This window comes from Ovis aries, chromosome 21 (genome assembly GCF_016772045.2).
Source record: "Ovis aries strain OAR_USU_Benz2616 breed Rambouillet chromosome 21, ARS-UI_Ramb_v3.0, whole genome shotgun sequence".
In the NCBI taxonomy this organism is placed as follows: Eukaryota; Metazoa; Chordata; class Mammalia; order Artiodactyla; family Bovidae; genus Ovis; species Ovis aries.
Window position 1 is genome coordinate 9,129,213 of NC_056074.1, and position 19,777 is coordinate 9,148,989.

At 36.6% G+C, this 19,777-nt stretch overlaps 1 protein-coding gene across 33 annotated transcripts in view; it reads left to right on the forward strand.

The window, feature by feature from the left end:
* The window catches only part of PICALM (phosphatidylinositol binding clathrin assembly protein), a 259,498-nt gene extending 240,175 nt beyond the window's left edge, over positions 1-19,323 (forward strand). For 11 of the 33 annotated variants that reach the window (XM_060403877.1, XM_060403875.1, XM_060403879.1 and 8 more), the window contains 4 exons: positions 1,022-1,045; positions 2,390-2,449; positions 3,949-4,053; positions 16,636-19,323. In XM_060403877.1, coding sequence (XP_060259860.1) covers positions 1,022-1,045; positions 2,390-2,449; positions 3,949-4,053; positions 16,636-16,728 — 282 coding nt within the window. In that variant the 3' untranslated portion in view covers positions 16,729-19,323. Of the gene's footprint in view, positions 1-1,021; positions 1,046-2,389; positions 2,450-3,948; positions 4,054-5,265; positions 15,793-16,635 lie in introns of those variants that run through there. The other 22 variants (XM_027959517.3, XM_060403873.1, XM_027959523.3 and 19 more) reach the window with 6 other exon arrangements.
* The last annotated feature ends 454 nt before the right edge of the window (positions 19,324-19,777 follow it).

Below are 19,777 nucleotides of genomic sequence, written 5' to 3' on the forward strand. Positions count from 1 at the left end.
CACACACTATCCTGACTCTAAAATAGTGCATTCGTGGGAGCAGCTGTTGTCCCAACTGTAGGGGTAAAGTGATTTTTTTTTCCCCTCAAGTGGAAAGCAGCTCAGAAGCAGATTTAAATTGAAATCCATCCCTTCTGACTCTGAATCCAATGTTTTTCCCACTGTAACACACCTCTAGGTGTGAGTCATACATTGATATAACATGAACCATGATATAAATCTGAATGCTGATACAAAAATACAATGACTAGTTTCTTATTTTGTATTAAATTAGTATTAATCTATATGAAATAGTAGAAATTTGCAAATAACACTTGACCTTAGATTGACTGTTAGAATGTAATAGACATCTAACCATCTAGAATGTGCTGATAAGAAACCATATCTATGGTGCTGTGTTGTATATGGTAAGGTGCGTCATCTCTTTAGAAGTTGTGAAAATATTTGTATGTATGTATTTTATAGAGGTTCTTTTTAATGACTAACATTTAGGGCTGGTGATGTGATTCACTACTTAGATAAACTGCTGCTTATGACATTTCTTTACATTTCTAACTTTTTTATTAATCTTTAAACACTGTCAAGGTTTTTAAGCTTTTAAAAATTTAAAACAAATTTATTGATATTTTATTAAAATATATAATGATGTTACATTACCAACTCTTTTAACTGCTTGCTGCTTTTTCTGTGGTATTCATTATACAATGCATCCCTGTTTATGGTATGCACTGAACTTTACACTATTCATACTACCGATAGGTTTTATATTTTAATGACTCTTGAAATCATTAAACTCTTGGGTAAGTAAGGTGATGATGCCAAAGACTAAATTTCCCTTGTCAACCTTGATAGTGTTTTAGTGTAGATGTTCTTCCATTAGATACTGGAAATACAAGGAATTCTAGGTAGTTAATGAATGTACATGTGAACTAAAATGCTCTCTATGTATTTTCTGTTGTGTAAGTACTTGTTCTAATCCAGTGTTATTGCATTGTGTAATTGTTCTCCCTGGGAAAAACAGAATGGCATGCATTTTCCACAATACGTAAGTGACCAAAAACTAGCCTTTTTTGCAATAAATTGGCATGCTATTAACCACTGCTGTAGCAGAATCTCATAACCTTCCAGCTATTACTTGTTTTCACATTCAAATTTTCAATGTGCCAAAAATTCTTCCTAGCATCTACTGATTTCATGGGTTTGTTGTAGAATTGATTCTGATGACGGTAGCATGGGAAATAGAAATTTTTTTTCTTGCTTAATATTCTGCCATTTGCTGCCAGATGGCTGGGCGTCTGTGTTTGTATCTGTGCTTCCACTATGCACTTGATGACTTCTGAATGAAGGGAAATGGTGATTGTGGTAATGTTGGAAATCACAGTTGCATGAACTCTTACAGGCTTCTGCTGTACTTGGCAGTTTGTCTACTGCTCTTGCAGCTCTTGGTTCTTAAGTAGGGGGAGACCAATAAGTTCTACATGCTCACTCAAATACTAAACTTTTAACTATTCACTTTAGTTATGCTTCATTTAACTTCTCCATGTGTATGTTCAAATTGCCATATAATTTATTTTTTATGTTTTAGCAGTGTTATTGGTCTTTCACCTGTCTTCCTCTTAAGTTTTTATTAAAAGATAACACATAGGGAATGTTGTTAAGACAGCAAATATATCTAAAATTATTTTTGCTGAGGTCGCATATTTCAAAGCATGAATTGAAGTGGGAAGAGGAAGGACCTTAAACATCTTATGGTAGATCGTTCTTTTAGACATTTAAGCATAAACAGACTTGAAAATGTATTACTCTTCTGAATTTGTGCTTTGCAGAAGATATTTTAAATAATTTACAGAATAAATTGGAATACTAATATGTATACTCTACATACAAACTTGAGTCATACTCCATAGTGGTTTGAAATCTTTGGGCTTATTTGAAAGAAGTGAATGAGGTCCTTAGAAACTAGTCTTTTGGAAGATCAGATTGTTCATTGATTTGAAATCTTTAAGCTTTGTCTTTGCTGCAGAAGTGAAGCACCTAGGAACATTCACTGTGCTGCTTTTTCTGGGCAGACATCTTTATGGGAGAGACGTTATGTTGCAGGATTTGAGTATTTCTAAAAATCTGAATTTTTTAATGCTGTAAAAGCACATTGAAATCTTAGATTACTGTTGCATCTAAGTTTAAATGGTATTTTTTCTTTCTAATAATTCTGCTTTTCTGCTAATTTTAAGACACCTTTTGTCATTGAGCTTGACACAGTTATTAACGAACACAAATATCACCTTTAATCACAGCTGTCTTAGCAATTCTTTTTAGCTATTAATTACCTGGACTCCATTGACATATGTGAGTTACACTTGCTTGTTTGTCTTTTCTCTCACCATGTCAGGCCCCCCCTGTAATGGCCTATCCTGCTACTACACCAACAGGCATGATAGGATATGGAATCGTAAGTATTTTTCCCAACACAGCTTTTTGAAAATCGGTTGACCTGCATTTAACATGTATTTATTTCCAAATTTAACTGAAAAAAGAGTTAGTGCCACATATACCCTTAGTAACTAGCACAGAACCTTGTGCCACAGCATAGGTTTCATAAGTATTTCTGGAACAGTTGTTATACAACAAATATCATTTATTAATGTTTACTGTATTACTTGGCTTATTTTTCCTCTCATAAGTATTGTTAGTCATCTGTACTTCATTGTGAACTCATTTAAACGTTAATGTTAACTCCAAGTCTCTGTTGCTTTGACCTCATATTAATACCAGTGAGGTCTTATAACCTTAATACTACTATAGTGGATGTGGGGAGTTGATATTTCTTGCATTGTATAGGGAGTAAATTTAGTTTAGTGAAGGCCAGAGAAATTTTCCTATGACATGATTGGTATAGTGCAGAAACAGTGTTTTAAACTTTTAAGCTGCCCACAACCCACATTATAAACTGCTCTTACTCTCCCAGCTTTCTTAATATACAGACTCAAATAAGAGATGAAGGTGTAGTAGCTTCAGCCCACTACACATTCTGGGAAACTTGCTGGTGGGAGGTGGTGTTCATCCATCAGTATTGCTGCTGAGGCTACTTGTGCTACTTTTTTATTTACGTCTTAGTGAAAGTAGCTCTTTCCCTGCATATGAAAAAGTTTCATAAAAGCTTTTGGATTAGTAGTCATTACATAAAAAGGGTGTCTACACAGAAAACTCATAAAGTGAATCACTGAAAATAGGAGTCATCTTAAAAAGTTAAATAGAACTTGCAGAAAGATAAGATTTTAGAACATTGCATTTTAACCAAAATAATACGATGGTCTGTGTGTACTCTGTTCTGTCATTTATGTTAATTTTATATCGTGGAGTGGTAATTTTTAAAAAGATGGTTGAGACTTATTTTTAATTATTTAAGAATGAACTAACATCTGTGTGTGTAATTTAAGCCTCTTCTTGGTTTTCTCTAAAAATGTGTAAAATAAAATGAAAGAACTGTTGAAGGTAAACTTCTTCAAAGAATCAACTATTTTCCCTTGTGCTTACTTGCATTATGGTATAAGAACTGGATTTGATGAACAAAGGCAATTTACTTTGAAATGTCTTAGCCATTTTATAGTTTTAAGTTTCCCTATGTCTAAAGATGGCAAATTTGGAAATTTTTTTTTGGTCTAAATTATTTTGTCTGTTTATTTTAGTTTGAATTTTGCAATTCATATAGAAAAAGTTGAGTTTTTTGGTAAACTTTATAAAATAAGCACATGAAAGATTTTCCATACAAAAAAAATTCTCTTTAGATTTTTAGCTGTCAGTCTTATTTGCATTTATAGACATTTCCCCTTTGAGTTAATTCAGATGTACTAGTACATCATTATCATCCTTCTTGTTTACTTACTCATAATAAGGAAAATGTGAGTCAGCATCCTTTAACTTGAGAATTTTTGTTTTTCGTCTTTTTAGCCTCCTCAAATGGGAAGTGTACCTGTAATGACACAACCAAGCTTAATATACAGCCAACCTGTCATGAGACCACCAAACCCTTTTGGCCCTGTATCAGGAGCACAGGTACTAATTCACATGCTGCACGTAACTTATACTGTGCTTGATGTGGAAGAAATATAATACCAAAAAATCCTTTTATGCAGCTCAAAAAAACAAGTTGTTAGCATTTTTTCCCTTCGTGGAGGATGATACTTTCTTCGTGTATCTTTCTCATGTTAGAGCTTTTAGGTATGTTGACTATTTGGAAAGAAAGGATAAGCAGATTACAAATAGGTAAAGATGGGAAAGTCTTGATAACTTATAGTTGGTGGGGCCAGTTAAGAAACCTTCTTTCTGATAACAGTTCTGATGTGCGCTCTCCTCTGTTGGCCTTAGAAACCTTGAGCTCAGAACTCAGTTCTTGGCTTGAATGCCACAGTGAAGTGTTGCCGTTGAGATATCTGTGAAATTTGACAAGTCTTCAAAAGTTGTGAATGCTATTTTTTCATTAGATAACTTTCTCCTGCTGAAGATCATATTTAAAAACAGATACCCCTCTCCCCACAAAAGAGCAAAAAAGCTTGAAATGCCACCCTGACCTAATTTCTTCACAGGAAGGACTTTTCTCTTCAGATGTTTCTAAGGCCTTCTTCAGTTCATGAAAATTCACCTGGATATTCACTTTCTTTTTCATTTCACTATTGTTAGCATCAGGGAAATCTGGATTTTTTTTTTTTTTTTTTTGAAAAACGCTTCTCTCATTATGGTTAGGAGAGGAGAGAAGTTTCTTTGTTGTTTACCTCTCTGATGACATCCTGTGGGATGAGACCTTTGTAAAGAGATAGGTTGGCTTATCCCTCTCTATGACCGTGCTCATATCGTTTAACAGTTGGGAAGTACTGACATGTGATTGTAAAAGTCACCCCCTTTCGTGGCTTCCAGTGCCAACTGATTGGTTCTTTTATATGTTTAATGCTGTTTGAAAGCATTCATGAGCATGTTTGTTGATGGACTTGTTATTCCTTCTCCACTTGAATGCAGGTAGTTTTACACTTGCCAGTGTATGCAGTGTTACATTGCAAAAATTAGTTTATATTGATCCAGTTAAGTTAGTCTGTATGTATCTCATAGACCAGTGAAGCAGAAGAGACCGTTTCATTTTTCAGCCTTTTTGAGTATTGATCTCATTTAATAAATTGATGTCTTGGGCAGTGCCAGTGACTGAAAGTGGATAGTGAATTTAATTCTGATTGAGTGGTAAAATCTATGTTCTTTGAATTTCATGTATTTCCCCAGATGCCTCTTTTGTTCCCATTTGTCCATGTTAAAGTGACCTTTTCTTCCTGCTCCTCAAACAGTTAAGTATTTATAATGAAGTTAGTTGGCAGATGAGGTAATTGATGCAGTTATCTTTCTTATGCATTTGTTTTTATAAATTAGATTATGGGTATTTATATTTTCTTTCTTTTCCATCTTTTACCAGCAGCAGTTCTGAATTTGGCTGAATACTGTTAAAGAAATGTATAGATTTTTATAACATTACGCTGTTGATAATTTCCTTAACTTTTGATGTAGATCCTTTCTTTAGTTTGTATGTCTTCCTTTTTTTCTTTTTTTAGTTTTTTCTTTGTTACCCACATTTTTAACTTCAGGTACATGTAGTTTATTTTTAAAAATTGCTTTGGGTTTTTACTGTTACAAGACCAAGTGATAAAGAACTTAAACGTATTTAGAGGGAAAAAAAACCAACTATATTTTGGGGCTGTAAATATACTGGTAACCACTAACCACCTAATTTTCCCTGATGCGTAGCTGAAACCCTGCACCTAGTGTGGGTCTTGTCTTGCAAGCTCCTATCTCAGAAACAGAATATACTGTTACTAAGCTTGGGTGCTACCTGACAGTTTGCAAACACTTTCACATGCATTACCTCATTCTCAAACTAATGTTTAAGGTAGATGGGCCTCCTATCACTAGTGTCACCATTCTTTATTTTTAAAAAGTTGAGATTTGGAAAGGTTCTTCAACTAAACCAAACAAATGGTGAAATGCTGCTTAGCTCCTTCCTGGTCCAGTGCTCATTTGTGCCACGGTACCTCTCTACTGCTGCTGCTCAGCCTCTGTGGCCACTACGCCACTACTGTCTTCCTGTGCCCATAGTGAACCACTCTGCTAATTCCTGGGTTTCCTGTTGGATTATAAGCTATATTTATGTATCTAAGATATAACTATAACTGTAGTTGTCAAGAGCATCCTATACAGTTTTGGATGATACTTTTAACCTTGAAACATTGTGCCATGAGGGTTTTTGATGTGTGTGTTTTTAATATAGTTTAAAACAGATCTTAGTAAAAGAGAATCTACCTTAAAAAAAATTGCTAGCCCCCTGGCATCAGTTCTTAACACAGGTTTTATATCTTGTTTCCTTTTGAAATCCATGTTAACTGTCACCAAAACACCAAAACAGTGCAAGAATTTCCAAGTATATAAATGAAATAGAACTGCCCTTTTCTAATTACTTTCTCCCAGAAGAGAATGAGAACATTTGGGAACAAGCATCTAGTTGAAAAATCAAATTTGAAGTCAGTAGGTAATTTTAAATATTACTGGTTGAGAAAAGCAAATGAAGAAGGCAAATTGATGACAAGGAAAAGAAGATTGGGTGGCAGTGAAGTGGTTCAAAGAGGCTTTGGACTTCTCCTTACAGCCTTATTTGAACCAGTTGAAAGTCAGAATCTTAAATGTTACAGTGTTGCTCTTGATTCCTTTCCCCTCTTTGTTTTCCATATATCTTAGGACAGTGTCCCACTAACCATTCCTCTGCTCTTCTTAGCCCCTCCCTTTTTGCAGTCTATAATCGTTGACCCAGATGGGAACCTTTCTTGCCTTCCTAGTTTAATCGATGTGTAGATACTGGAGTAAACTTCTGTAGGCAGTATTTGTAGCATCTTATCTCCAGACTCAAAAATCTAAGGAGATGAATCTGATATAACTGAACATGTAAGATACACCCTCAGCTTTTCTTTTGTCTTAAGAACTACCTCACAGAATTTCCCTCTTTGAAATAATAATGAGTAAGTAGAACATTCGTGTCCTTCCAGCTCCATGCATTCACAATTCTCGGTGATTATCCAGTGTTCTTCTGCTGTTTGTCTTTTCTAGAATAACTTTTGTCTGTCATAAAGTGGATTTGCTCTTTACTCGTTCTAAGTTATCTCTCATCCCTTTTCCATTCTCCTGAGATTTGAAGTTCTTTTACCTGTTCTGCATTATTTTTCCTTATAGAATTTGTCACTACTTAGCACCTGTCAGTTCGTCCATTTGTCCATTCATCGCTCCATCCATCCATTTGACCTAGTGAGAGTTGCCTATATTAGACTAACCCTCACAGAGGCAAGCTTGTATAACTTTTATGTTCATGGTTCCTAAAATGGTGCCTGACTCATAACAGGTTTTGAACATTATTTGTCAAAGAAGGGAATTTGGTTGAAAACTTACCTTTTCCATTGTGTCACTTACTCTGTTTCTCATTGATGTATCTTTTTACTTACTTATAAACATTGTAGTAATTTAAAGCAGTATGCAAAATTGGTTTAAATTCTTCGCTAAAGACTGTAAGCTAAAATGTTAGGTGACTAACCTGAGGAATGAAAGTGCCTTTAATTTCATGATTGAATATTTTTAATCATTTAAGAATTAAACTATCTTTGGAGTAGGAAAGATTTTCTCAAGCTTTAGTTTTTAATAATTCTTAGCTAGTTTCTTCTGGTCCCATCACTTCGGGGCAAATAGATGGGGAGACAATGGAAACAGTGACAGATTTTTTTTTCTTCGGCTCTAAAATCACTGTGGATGGTGACTGTGGCCATGAAATTAAAAGACGCTTGCTCCTTGGAAGAAAAGCTATGACCAACCTAGACAGCATATTAAAAAAGTAGAGACATTGCTTTGCCAACAAAGGCTCATCTAGTCAAAGCTATGGGTTTTCCAATAGTCACGTATGGTTGTGAGAGCTAGACCATGAGGAAAGAAAGCTGAGTGCTGAAGGATCGATGCTTGTGAGCTGTGGTGTTGGAGAAGACTCTTGAGAGTCCCCTGAACTGCATGGAGATCCAACCAGTCCGTCCTAAAGGAAATCAGCCCTAAAAGTCACTGGAAGGACTGATGCTGAAGCTGAAACTCCGATACTTTGGCCACCTGATGCGAAGGCCCAACTCATTGGAAAAGACCTTGATGTTGGGAAAGAGAGAAGGCAGGACGAAAAGGGGACGGCAGAGGACAAGATGATTGGATGGCATCACTGACTCAATGGACGTGAGTTTGAGCAAGCTCCGGGAGACAGTAAAGGACAGGAAAGCCTGGCATGCTGCAGTCTATGGGGTTGCAAAGAGTTGGATGTGACCGAGCAACTGAACAACAACAAAGCTAGTTTCTTTTAACTTTGGCCGTTCAGTGGTAGCAGTAAACAAAATAATTTTTCTTAATGTTTAATTTAAACCTTTTAGTTGTTCTCTCATTGCTATGCTTTCTTTGTTTCAATAAAAATTCTTTGAGGCAAAGATGTCTCTTTATACAGTATAAAATAAATAACAGTTTATAAATACAAGCGAACTCCCATCAAAATAGAATCTTTTAATCAAGTCCCAGTTCTCCTACTATTGTCAGAAGTCTTCCTATTTCTTGAAGTATTTCTTTTGGGAGCCATTACTTACTAAAGATGTAGCTTATAGCTCCTGCTCTCTTATCTACCATACTCTTATGTTCCTGTAGACCTATACACTTACTCTGTTCTGTTCACATTTTGTGCTAATTCTATATTTTAAAAAATATTTTCACACAGCTTAAAGATGTTCTGTTTCATGACTAATGTAGCTTTTTTTTTTTTTTTTAATGCCCTACATGAGTGCATATTTCTGTTTGTTTGACTGTATGGAGAATACTAGAACCGTATGGCTAATGCTTTTTTTTCTTCTCTTCCATGCTTCCTCACACCTGTTACCAGTTACTAGTGTGTTTATTAACTTGGGGAGAATGGGGACTCTTACTGCCCTCTCTTGGCTTGTGCTTTATATAAACACTGGTACATCCTGGTATATAAATTGAAATGTACATTACTGGTTAATAGTTTGTAAACTCATTCTATGTTGCAGTAATGTAGCAATTATGTTACTAAGCATGAAGACAGTTAGCCCAGTTTTGCTTTCTTCTTCTTTTTTTTAAATTCCCTGGTGGCTCAGGCGGTAAAGCGTCTGTCTACAATGCGAGAGACCCGGGTTCAATGCCTGGGTCAGGAAGATCCCCTGGAGAAGGAAATGGCAACCCACTCCAGTACTATTGCCTGGAAAATCCCATGGACAGAGGAGCTTGGTAGGCTACAGTCCATGGAGTCGCAAAGAGTTGGACACGACTGAGTGACTTCACTAGTGGCTAGTGATGTGAAGTAACAATCTCTTAATGAATGTTCATAAAACAGTTGAGCTGTTGAAGATTTGGTGAGGGGTGTGTTGTGTTTATGTTCTTACCACTTTTTTATATGAGAATCTCATACTGATCCCCTTATCAATCTGTTTTCCAAAAAGCAATATGAAAACCATGGAGTGTTACATTTGCAGATCTGATTTTTAAAATAAGCACATTAAAAGTTTTATTGTTTTCCTGATTGGTATTGGGAGGCTTTGAGGGTTTTTTTAGTAGAGGATATGGATAAGATGTAAAATGGCTGCTGTGTTTTTATTTGTATCTGCCAGATCTAAGAAAGTATGACATCAGTTGAGTGTCTGAAAGAACACAGTGGCTAGTTGTGAGTGCCTTTTACCGACCTAAATGGGAGTACTGTTAGCTTTGGCTATTGGAATAATTTAAGTCTCACCAAAAAAAAATGGCCTTTTTAATGACTTTCTTGTGTGTGAGAACTAATAGCTGTCTTTGCTTTTAGGCTTTACGTTTTTGTTTGTGTGTGTGTTTTTTTTTTTTTTTTTTTAACTTTCTTGGTGTGTTAATTGTGGGTGTTGGCAGTGCCTCTCTGTCAGCTGATCTGCCCAGCTGCATTTCTGTGGAGCCTTTTGCCTCGTCAGCAGTGTGTTGTGGTCATTCATCCTTGCTTAGTAGAAGATCCCATGGTGGGGATTTACTTTGGAAATTGGGATTTAGTACCATTGGTGAGACTGTTTCTGTAGTCCCCTGGGCCTACCTGAATCAGTCAAAACAAAAATTGGAGGAGTCCCATCTGCTGACCATTATCGTTAATAAGACTACCTGTAGAACCAGGCCTTTTCACTGGATTTTTGCTGAGGACATTTTTTTTCCCTAAAAGGTGGAAATCTAATTCTTGTTTTCAACAAAACTGGCACATATTCATAAAATATTGGGTGACTGTGAGGTTCTACAAAGTCTTCATGATGAACATCAGTGACTGTACAGCACTGTGAATATAGAAGGCACACAGTGTGTATTGACCGACATAGACTAGAGAAATCCTTTTTAAAAATATCTTTCTAATCTTAAACTTCTTTCTATATATTAAATATAGCCATAAATTCCAGCTGAGTGGAGATTAATAGAGATAGCGAGTTTTAGAGAGGAAGCAGTCAGACTGCTTTGTGAACTGAGACTGCTCCAAGTCTGTTGTTGGTGTCTTAGGGCTGCCATAACAGAGTGAACCGCAAAGTTGATGGCTTCAAACAACAGGAATTTCATCTCTCACAGTCCTGGAGGCTTACAGTCCAGTAATAGGGTGTCAGCAGGTCATGCTTCTCCCGAATTCTCTAGCAGAGGACCCTTCCTTGCCTCTTCCAGCTTTTAGCAGCCCAAGTCATCCTCTGCCTCTCGCATATGGCGCTCTCCTTGTGTCTCTGTCTTCACGTGGCATTTCCCTCGTAGAATCAGTCATTGGATTAGGACCTACCCTAATGACCCCATCGTTACTTGATTATATCTACAGAGACCCTATTTCCAAATAAGTCCCTTTCATAGATTCATTCATAGGGGTCAGGACTTCAACATATTGATACCTTTTGGGAGGATAGTTCAACAGATTCGTCAGCTCGACTCCCCACTAACCAGGTGGGGAGAAAAGTTGCCCTTGGAAATTTGATGAGCCTCAGTTTCTTTATCTATAAAATGATGATTTTACCTTATGTATTTTAGCATTTGCGGAACTAGTGTTACCATAAACTACCAAACTTGATTTTATATTAAAATTTTTATTTGGTCCAATTTAGTATAGTTTATAAGCCCCCTTCCCCGCCTTTTTGGTGGGGGTAGCAAACCTTTTGTGATAATGCCCAAGTCTAAGGAGCTCTCTCCTTAGATATTTTAAATTGAAGCCTAGTAGATAAATCAGGTAATAGCCTCAAGCTCATATATGGAACACAGTTTGAAAGTTGTTTTGACTGAAGAAAAGTGCCATATTTTCAATAAATAGCAAATAAGTGGTTCATTTTAGGTATAATTACTATTTCATCTCCTTATGTACCAGTTAACATAAACCTAAGCTTTTCATTTTCTTTGGTTTTCAAGGGATAAGAAGTTAAAGTCTTATAGAATGAGCCATGAACATTTTATTCACATAAGCAGAGCCAGCTTTTAGGATTTCCATCCATCAAACTGAACTTTAAACAGACTTCTCTTACCCTGGAAACACTTCTTATAATGGAAATGTTTATTTTTAGCTTCAGCAGTTAATATTTCCTTCCATGAGTTTAAGAAGTCTTGCGATCCATTTCCCTCTGCAGTTTGGTTTTCTTTAATTTTTTGTCAATTTATATTGCCATGATTTTAAGATGTCTCAGATGCCGTTTTGCAATAACATTTCTCCTATGTAAAGAGGTTTAGAAACAACATACATTTAAAGAGAAATCCTCTTAGGTCACTGTTTTGTGCCCCTAAAAACAAGATGAGTAGTGCTTTGAAGGCAACAGGAGTAATGTTGGCATTACTTTTTGGTGTTACTGATGGGCGGAAGCCCGTGATGGGGTTGTGTTGAACATAAACCCAGGAAACAGTTATCAAAGGTATTTGACTCAGCCTCCAGAACAGGTCCTTTACCTTATGCAATAAAGAAGTCTTCTCTTTGTAGCCATACTTCTCAGAGGCAGCTGAGAATAGCATTGTCTTTAGTATAAAATATTGCAGTGCAATACTGTATGTTTATGTCTTACTCATCTGGATTCAGTAACATACAAACTCAACATATCTTTCTGTGGCTTAGTTTTGTAGGTAATGTCTCGGTGAAATCATATTAAGTAGGGCTGAGGTTTCTAAAATGTTTTGATTACACAGCAGTGTCAGGAAAGTAGTCTTTAAGCATGTACCTTCAGTGTATTTGTACTTTTTTATTCTTATAGCAATGTTATGTACATTAAAGACATGGAGAAATAGACGTTTTAAGAGGGGTAAAAATAGGGAAGTTCTAATATTTGCTTCTAAATACCCCACTTCGGTGATCAGTTTTATACAGAGCTTGTTTTATGACCAAAAATCATTTTAACTTAGCGTGTTGTAGAATGAAAATTTTACTTAGTGTTACTTTAAAATATAAGTTTTGCATTTTTAACTTTACATGTTATAGAATGTGTTTACTGTGTGTAAGTCACTGCTAGTTGCTGAACAAGAGACAAAATAAATATCTTATTCTTAATGTTTCTGTACATTTGAGGAGCCTGAAGGTGAGTGTAATATGGAAGCACAAGTGACTGGCTGATGGTAAAATAAACTCTTAAAAGAGCAATGCAGATTCATTGAGATTCAAGCTGATCCTATTATATAAAATTAGATGAGCATTTGATTGTAGAGGGTAAGGAGGGTTGAACTAATATTTGAGAGACTAAAGTATGCCACTCGACGAGCTGGGTGCTTTTTGTATATTTCGGTCCTCAAGGCAGCTGTTAAGGGAGGTTTGGGTATTGGGTCTTTCTTAACCCTGCTTTACGAAAGAGCCAGGATTAGATTTGTCTCCATCTTTCCATAAAACTGTGTTCTCATCCTTGGCAAAAGAAGTACACCCATTTTTCTCCTAACTTGCCTCTTGAACAAAGACAAGATGAGTCTTTACAGTGTTGCTATTTGATATCCAGGCTTTTGGATTCAAATTCAGATGTAAAGATGTGGCAGAGTTGCTCCGTCTCTAAGAATTTTAAGCACAGCCAGTATGTATTTCAAGAAGTTTGTCCTAAAATGCCCAGTCTTCTCCTATAAGCTTTCAGTTGCACTAGGCTTACTTTCTGAGACTGATGCTATTTTCTTGTTCTAACATGAAATTTTCTTTCTTTGGTGTTGAATGTTGTAAACTGAAGGAGTAGTAACCATTTTTATTTTATGGTCTTTAGTATATTGATAGAACTCTATTTTTAAAAATTCCTTTATTGGAATATTTGCTTTTTTTTTTTAACTTACGATTTCTGTACTGTCGTCTTTACTATGCTAAACACACACTACAGCCAAAAAGGAAAAAAAAATCTACTTAATTGCAGCATTTTTATAAAGGTTGATTCAGGTGGAGAAAGGGGGTGAGGGAGTGTCAGCTGAGTTGCCATCATCAATTACCTGTACAGTTTAGTATTTTTATTTATATTCAGCTCTTCTTTCATTGCTCACTATTTCATTTTCATATAAAATGAGAAAAAACTTAAGTATGTCTGTTTTAGACTAGTGAGACTGACCATTTGTTTAAATGGCATATTTAGTTGTGGGATAGGTCAATTTAATTTGAACAGACTGGTGGCTGTACTAATTTTTTTTTAGCTCTGTGTGGTCTAGAGAATGTTACTGAAATAAATAAGTGAAAGTCTTTCTTTTGTTTGGATGTGTGTGTGTTGCCATATTTGTAGTAGAATATGACTGAAGTGGTCAGTTACCATTTGTCTTATTGCTACCTTGTAAAATAGTGATTTTGCAGTTAACGAAGATCATTGGATTTTTCTCTTTTTTTAAATTTTTTAAAAAAAATTATTTATTTTTTGAAGGCTAATTACTTTACAGTATTGTATTGGTTTTGCCATACATTGACATGAATCCGCCACGGGTGTACATGTGTTCCCCATCCTGAACCCTGTCCAGTACGTAGCAGCCCTACATATTCTTTAACATACTCTCAAGAATGATAAGTAAAGGAGAGCTAACCCTTGTAGTTTTGGGTGACTTTCTCAGGCTCTTTAAATCCTGCTGGTTCTCAGCTACCAGGATCCTGTTGCCCTTTGGTGCACTCCATTCTTCCTTCTTTCCTTGAGCAGTGACTGGGCTCTTGCAGCGTATTTCCTTTCCTTCAGTTGCCTTTCTTGCTCTCTGAACTGATGACTGTCTCAGCAGTGCATGATGTGCGTGTCCTTTGGTATGGGTGCTGGAAGGGTGGGACAGGCGGTGAAGGACTGCTGCGCGGCTCAGCCCTTGGCACCCCGTGCAAGCAGCCTGTCCAGTCTGGGCCGAGGTTCCATCTGCTTGAGATGGGTGTTGCTGATATGCAACTTAACTGTGGGGCTACTGAGTCTTATTTTCTCATGTTTTAATGTAGCTACATGTTTTTTAAGTAGGTGTTGAAGACTTATGTATGCGTTTATTTTGCCAATTTAAGAAATAGTTGAAGTGTTAGAAACTAGCAGTTTTTCTCCCAAGGAAAATTGATGCTCTTCAACATTATTATTAAGCCTCTAGGACTTTTCTCTAGCAGTGTGCTCACATATGGAAAAGAAAAGAGTTCTGGTGTTCCATTTTCCCATATTCTTCAGAGTGCATTTTCCTCTCAGACTGCTGCCCTTATGAAAATGCGATACAAGAAGATGTTTTAGTGAGAGGCTCTCATACAGGACTGTAGATTTTGGATGATTAGCGTTCTGCAGTAAGCAGGGACTTTGTTTTAACATCAGATGAAAAAGAAAACGTGTTTTGGAAAAAAACCCAGTTAATCTTTAATTCCCAGCTCAGTGATTACTTTACTTAAAATCATTTTGCTGCTGAATGGTCATCCTAGTTGGTATGAAAGGTGGAGGAGAAGCATCTTTCCAATTAAGCTTCTCTGCCTGGATGATACTTGACTCTCCAATCCCAGGCCTACTGTCCTGTCTTGCTGTCCATAGCTGCTTGTGTAAATTCCATCAACTTTTCCATTGTCTCTTCCCATTGTCTTTGAACATTTATTTCTGAGAACAAGGTCTGGATTAAGAAAATGACTCAACCACTAATATAACTGGGCTTCCCTGGTGGCTTAGAGGGTAAAGCGTCTGCCTGCAATGCAGGAGACCTGGGTTCGATCCCTGGGTCAGGAAGATCCCCTGGAGAAGGAAATGACAACCCACTCCAGTACTCTTGCCTGGAAAATCCCTTGGACAGAGAACCCTGGTAGACTGCAGTCCATGGGATCTGAAAGAGTCAGACATGACTGAGCGACTTCACTTTCTTTCATTAATATAACTGAGAATGATTTCTAAACCTGTAAATTAATCTTGGCACCCAAAACAACAAATTTCATATGCTTGAGGTGTGATACATTTGTTGAAAATTCACTGGCTATTCATGCTTTGTAGTGCTTAAAAAAAAAAAAAGGCAGAAATGGGATCACTTTGAGCCAGCAAAGACAGATTTTGAGCCTTGAAATCCTTTACATGAATTTGAATGTTGAGGTATGAATTGAAACTGTTTCTATTTAGCTCTGATTTAATGCTCAGTTGAACATTCCTGTGCTGTGTGCCTCTGCAGTCTAATGCAGGTGGAGGAAAAAAATCAAAAGTTCCTTCCAAAATATTCTTGCCTGGAGAATCCCATGGACAGAGGAGCCTGGCAGACTACAGTCCATGGGGTCACAAGAGTAGGACATGACTTAGCGATTAAAAAGAGAGAGAAAAGAATAGCTTCATACTTGGTTTAAAGTAGACTTGATGAAGGAGATATGGATGGTACTTCAGGAGTTGTCTTTACTTGAGGAAATACTAAAAATATTTTTATTTCAGCAGTCTATTTGCCTTACTGTATGTTTAAACAATAAGAGCAAATTCCAAGAATCAAGTAAATGTATTCTAACAGGAAGCTGAATCAAGGATCTTAAGTATTCCCTGTATTCAGGGCAGTATGTGGGTAGTTCAACTATGGTAGATAACCTCTGAGCTCATTTCTCCCTCCGGAGTATAAAAGCATCAGCTGCAGCTTTTCCATATAAACAGGCAGGAGACAGCTCCTTGTCCAAAGTGTGAACAGGGAGGACAGGACTTTGCACCTCTGATGAGGAAGGAAGGAAAGAGTATTGCAGCTAGATGTGTTGGCTCTGGACAGAGGTCAGATTTTCCACACCATTTGACAGACAGCCTCTACCCCGGAAGCCGCCATCTGCAGCTCACAACTGTACTGTGGCTCCCTTCTTCCCCACTCCCACTCACACATACAATAAAAGTCTTAACCATGGGTCAGCTCATTTCGACCTTTTTGGGTAAAAGACTTTATTCCTTTGGAATTCAGAAACAAGAATTTGTTTTCTGAAAAGCACATGCCATTGGATACCCTTTAACTTGACATGTGACTGAAACTTTTGTTTTAATGATTCTGCTTTCTGCACAGGCTGCCATTATATATTTATTAAAGATGACAAACAAAAACCACCTCCTCTTTCATTACATTTTCTGCCTTCATGTTCTGTCGTTCTGAGATCTTTTTTCTTTCCCTCTCTCTGTCTCTTTCCCCCAGCTGTCGGCAGCCTCCAGCCCCTCCAGTCACAGTCCTCACAGAGCTTCAGGAAAGGACCCTTTTGCAGAGCTCTCTTTGGAGGATTTCTTATAAATCACTTTAGGTATTGCTGCTTGTTGGGGGAGACGGGGACTGCAATAACTTCTAAAAATTACCAAACATTAAGCACGAATGGCTCTTCTCTTTTGTTTCTAAAGGACTCTAGGTTCCCCCCTCTTCCTCCTCTGTTCTTGCGGTGAAGAATAATAGATCCAAATAGGGCAAGAGGACAAACTGCTCTTGGAAAATGTCTTTAACATTGTCCGAAGGTGTGAAACCAAAAGACCGTCTCACATGTGTACATATAAGCATCCACTGCCCACAGCAGATGGGTGAGATCAAACACCACCCATTAAAGCCTGGGTGTTTGTGTTCAGTCTAAAAGATTTAGAGAACAACTGCAGTTTCATACATTGCATTCAAGCTGAATAAGGAGCATCTGTAGCTTTAATGTAATGGCCAGGATTCATTGTGAAGAATTCATTTTTAACAATTTCTTTAAAGGGTTATTTTTTTTATATATGCCTGCTCACTTTAAAATGGTAATATTTCCCCCTCCCCCCAAACCAGCTTATTATTATTTTTCTAAGGTAAGGGCAAGTGAATACATAATACCCTTTTTGATAGAAAGATTCTGCTTTTAATCCATACCACCTCTTTTCCTGGAAAGCAGTGTCATTTTTCTTGTTGATGCTGGAGCCCCCAGTGTAGATATACCTTATGGATCTTTGCAAGTTTGTACTCTTCTGATTTGACAGCAGTTCACTAGCATATCTATTCCAGAAATTTCTTTTGATGAACAGTTTAAAGGATATTATGAGTGAAGAACCTGAGTGAATAGAAAGTAGATCTTTCAGATTTTGATTTATATTAGTAAAGAAATTTTTAGCAAACATCATACTGTTCCCTTAATTATCTCTAATTTTGGTATAATATTTAGAAGTAAAATTTCAAATTTTGCTTGTTGACTGAATGAGATTTTTAAGTGAAATATTTGTGTTCATGGAGAGATTTTCTGAACTTCTCATGGAAAAATTGTTCATTCATCTTCTTTCTTTCCATACCCCTTGGTTTTTAGTAGTTAGAAACTTGGAAGGCCCTGTAATTTTGCTTCAAATACTGAGTTCTGGCTCATGATAAGCTGATAACACTGACTTTGTTTTGTAATCAGGGTTTGTGATAAGCATGCTATGAACACTTCCAGGCAAGTTGAATGGTAAAAGGCACAAAGCATTTTCACTAATGAGAAGGTATCTCTTAATGCAGTGAATTAACACACACACTTTTTTTTTTTTTCCAGATACAGTTTATGTAACTAGATGGAAGAGAATGGAATTATTCCAAAAAGACAAGTGCTCAAGCGGCAAATACTTACTTCCAGCAAAATCCAAACTGCTGTCTCTTAAACTCTCTTCTTCCATTAGAATGCTACAGTAACCCAGTAAAGGCCCGTGAAGGAAACTGGGACTAGTCTATAGGAGAACGTATCAATACAGTTTATAAAGCCAAGAATTGCCATGATTTCAGACTAAGAGCTGTCTTTTTGGTGACTAACCCTTCAGTTCTTTCAAGTCCTATTAATACCCATAATCAGTAACCTACCAAGAAAAGCCCTTATTTGGAAAGTGTGAAATTTGTATTTGGAAAAGCTGCCTGGAGAGAAGAGCTGTGTCCTTTACGCTAATGCACCAGGACTCTTGGGGGGATCAAATCATAATTCTTCATTATGCAGTATCTTTCTTTTCTCCAGTCCTCACAGAAACTAAAATTAACTTTTCTTTTTTTAAAAAAATTATATATTCAGTTTGCAGTAGACATTCCTTAAGTATTTGTATTTATTTATGATTATCAATTTACGTAACATTAATATTGTATCAAACCTCCTTATGAAAATGAGTATGGATGTACACGGTATGTGTGATTGTTATCCATAAGAATGAATCTGATTCAGAATGCTTCTCAGCTGACATACAGAGCACTAAATATTTTAAGGCAAGTCCATAGGTCTGAATCGCTTAAGAATTCTCAGTCTCTATGGGATTTAGGGAAGCATTATAAATGCATTAATCCTTATAGTCAATTCTGTGCCTAGGATTTTGCAAGGGAACAGGTCACTGAACTAGGAAAAGCACTACATTTTAAATTCAGCATTAGTGCATTGGGAAGGAACTTTACCGCTTTGTGCTTGGCATGTCATTATTTTCCATTTGACATTAGGGCCTTTCCAAAATGAATGTGAGGAATTGCTTTCACTTCAAGACTTTCCTTCTTTTCAGTAAAACTCTAGGAGGTGTTATGGGGGGAGGGGAGGGGACAAAATCCTTGAACCTTTTATTTGGCTCATGCCATGTTATGATCATGTACCTTTTAAATAAGGGGAAATAGTATCTTTAAAATTAATGTCTAGCCAAGAGTTTAGTTAACGAAGAATTAAAGTGCACTGTTGATCGGTGCTTTGTGTAAATACATCTTAACATTTGGGTTGAGAGGGGCCTTAAGAAGGACAGTTTGTTGTAGGAAAGCAATTCTGTACATGAGTTTAAGCATATTTGTTGCATTGTCTCTGCAGATTCTATTTTTGTTTACAATATTAAAATGTATGTTAGCAAAAATGGGTGGATTTTCAAATAAAATGCAGCTTCCACAAAACTTTTGTTATGGTATTCTGGTCTGAGGCGCATTTTCTTTTTTCCGTTTTTCTTTATCATTGGTATTATTATTTTTTGCTAATAAAAGTATACCCCAGTGATTATATTTGATGATTTAATAAAATGTAAAATTTATTTCTGTTTTAATTTCCAAAAAGCTTTATCTTTGTACTTTTGTTACCTTCTAGACATTGATACGCTGAACTATTTATTAAAATTGTTCATTTTTGCATTTTGATCAGATGCCTTCAGTCAGGTAAGTTTAAGGGAGAAAATGCTGTGAATTTGATGTATTGATGCATGTGATATGTCTGCCAAAAAAGCCTCTGACTGTATCGTGTTTCATAGTGAATAGTAAGTAGGATTCATAGTACATGGTAGAGGGACCAAAAGCTTTGCATTGATAAATGTGTCTGCATACTATTTGCCATGGTTGGAAAAAATAGTCTTTAACC